Source organism: Myodes glareolus, chromosome 1 (assembly GCF_982192425.1).
Source record: "Myodes glareolus chromosome 1, mMyoGla1.1, whole genome shotgun sequence".
NCBI classification, from domain to species: domain Eukaryota; kingdom Metazoa; phylum Chordata; class Mammalia; order Rodentia; family Cricetidae; genus Myodes; species Myodes glareolus.
The window spans coordinates 78,455,792-78,457,398 of record NC_142026.1 but is presented as its reverse complement, the minus strand read 5'-3'; the positions used below and the strand labels follow the sequence as shown (position 1 = coordinate 78,457,398).

The following is a 1,607-nucleotide window of genomic DNA, read 5'->3' as shown; positions in this document are numbered from 1 at the left end:
AGCCTAGACCAAAGAAAGACTGTGAAATGTGTCAAATAAAGGGTGAAAGGCCTAGATGCTAAGAGTTTTGCAAGTAATGGATGAAAGTTCTACCAGTAAAAAAAAAATAATTCTTAAAGTTTACCTTATACAAACAAATGTCTTCTCTGGAGAATTTTTGTATTGATTCCTTTTTTAAAAATTTTATTCTGAAAGAGCATGCATTTAAATAGTTAAAATAACATTAGAGGATTCTTTATCCTTTATCCAAAGAAAGAAGAGTCCTGAGAAAGGGGAAGGTTGACTCATAAGTATAAAGGGGCTCAAAGTAGGAAAACACAAAGTTATAATGTCTGTGACCCTCATTAGCCACCAATTTTGACCAGACAGTATAGCACTGCAACCATGTGTGATGGTAGAGAGGGTATAAAAAGCCACAAAGGTGAATGCTAGGACAAGGATGTTCTGGGTGGCTCTGGACTCAGGAGAGCTACCTTGGAAAGCATAAGTGCTACGGATGTGTTGAACTCGTTGCCTGTGCCTGTACAAAAGGATAACCATTGAGCTACTGGACCAGGTGATGAGAACAGAAACTAGAAGTTCAGGAAACACAAAGAAAGCTATATATAAAGAGACTGTGATTTTGTCATGACCTGCAACAGTATAGGGTTCAAAATCTGTCCCTTTTGTTATGTTTTTCCTTTTCAATTTTCTGGACATGTACAAAGGGAAAAGAACATTTACCATAATGTACAAGATCCAGCAGAAAGAAATGTAGAGACCAATGTCTTTGGGAGATTTGACTCTAATATTGCTCCAGCAGGAGTGTCCAGGGTTGATGGTTATGGCCTGGAAGACACTCAAGAGACAGATGGTGGCAATGGACATGCTTCTGAAAACTTTTAGTGCATACAAAAAAAGTTGATAACTCCAGTCATTGAAGAAAAGTTTTAACCCAAAAGCTGTCATTGTGATACTCAGTCCTTTAGAGAGAATGATCAAGAAATTAACCATTATGAGATGCATGAGAATGAAATTCAAGGGCTTTATTTTGTGTTTCTTGTAAAAAATAACTAGGTAGTAAGAAAGAAGAGAGGCATTTCCAAATATCCCAATTGTATTCTCTATCAATAATATTATTCCTATTGCCAAATTCCCATAATCCATCTTGTTACTCTGAAAAATTTACTTCAAAATATGTCAGCAGTCACTTCTAAGAGAAAAAAAGGTTGTATTTTTAAAATTAAGGTGATCCTCTGTGCCTGATAGTGCAAATTCACAAAAATCACATTAGCTGAGGACTGAAAACCCAAGGTGGGCAGAAGAAATAGATCTTGTCCACACCACCTCTCACAGTTATTTTGCCACCAACAGTAGCAATCAGTAAGAACTGCTGCAGTCTTCAAATGAATGTATTTATGGAGAAAATTCCCACTATATTTCTCACATAAGAAAGCACTAAGAGTAGGGCAAAGTTGTCTTGATAGAAGCAGTGACCAGTGAATTCAAAATTAAAGAATGTTCACTGCTACAATTCCTCACATATTGGAGAAAAATTCATCTCTCATCTTCTCAAAGGAATGAATCCATTTTAATGCCTTTCTTATATCAATATTAACAATGAAATT

The 1,607-nt window shown here is 35.9% G+C and overlaps 1 protein-coding gene across 1 annotated transcript; it reads right to left on the bottom strand.

Annotated features, from left to right (window-relative positions):
• Positions 1-204: 204 nt before the first annotated feature.
• LOC125396708 (vomeronasal type-1 receptor 4-like) lies at positions 205-1,191 on the bottom strand. The gene has a single exon (XM_048428714.3). It carries the CDS (start codon positions 1,144-1,146, stop codon positions 205-207), a length of 942 nt encoding a protein of 313 aa, XP_048284671.3. The 5' UTR covers positions 1,147-1,191.
• Between the last annotated feature and the right edge of the window lie 416 nt (positions 1,192-1,607).

What these genes read in the sequence shown, in the direction of transcription:
- LOC125396708 (XM_048428714.3), bottom strand. Translation starts at nt 1,146, where the DNA reads ATGGATTATGGGAATTTGGCAATAGGAATAATATTATTGATAGAGAAT.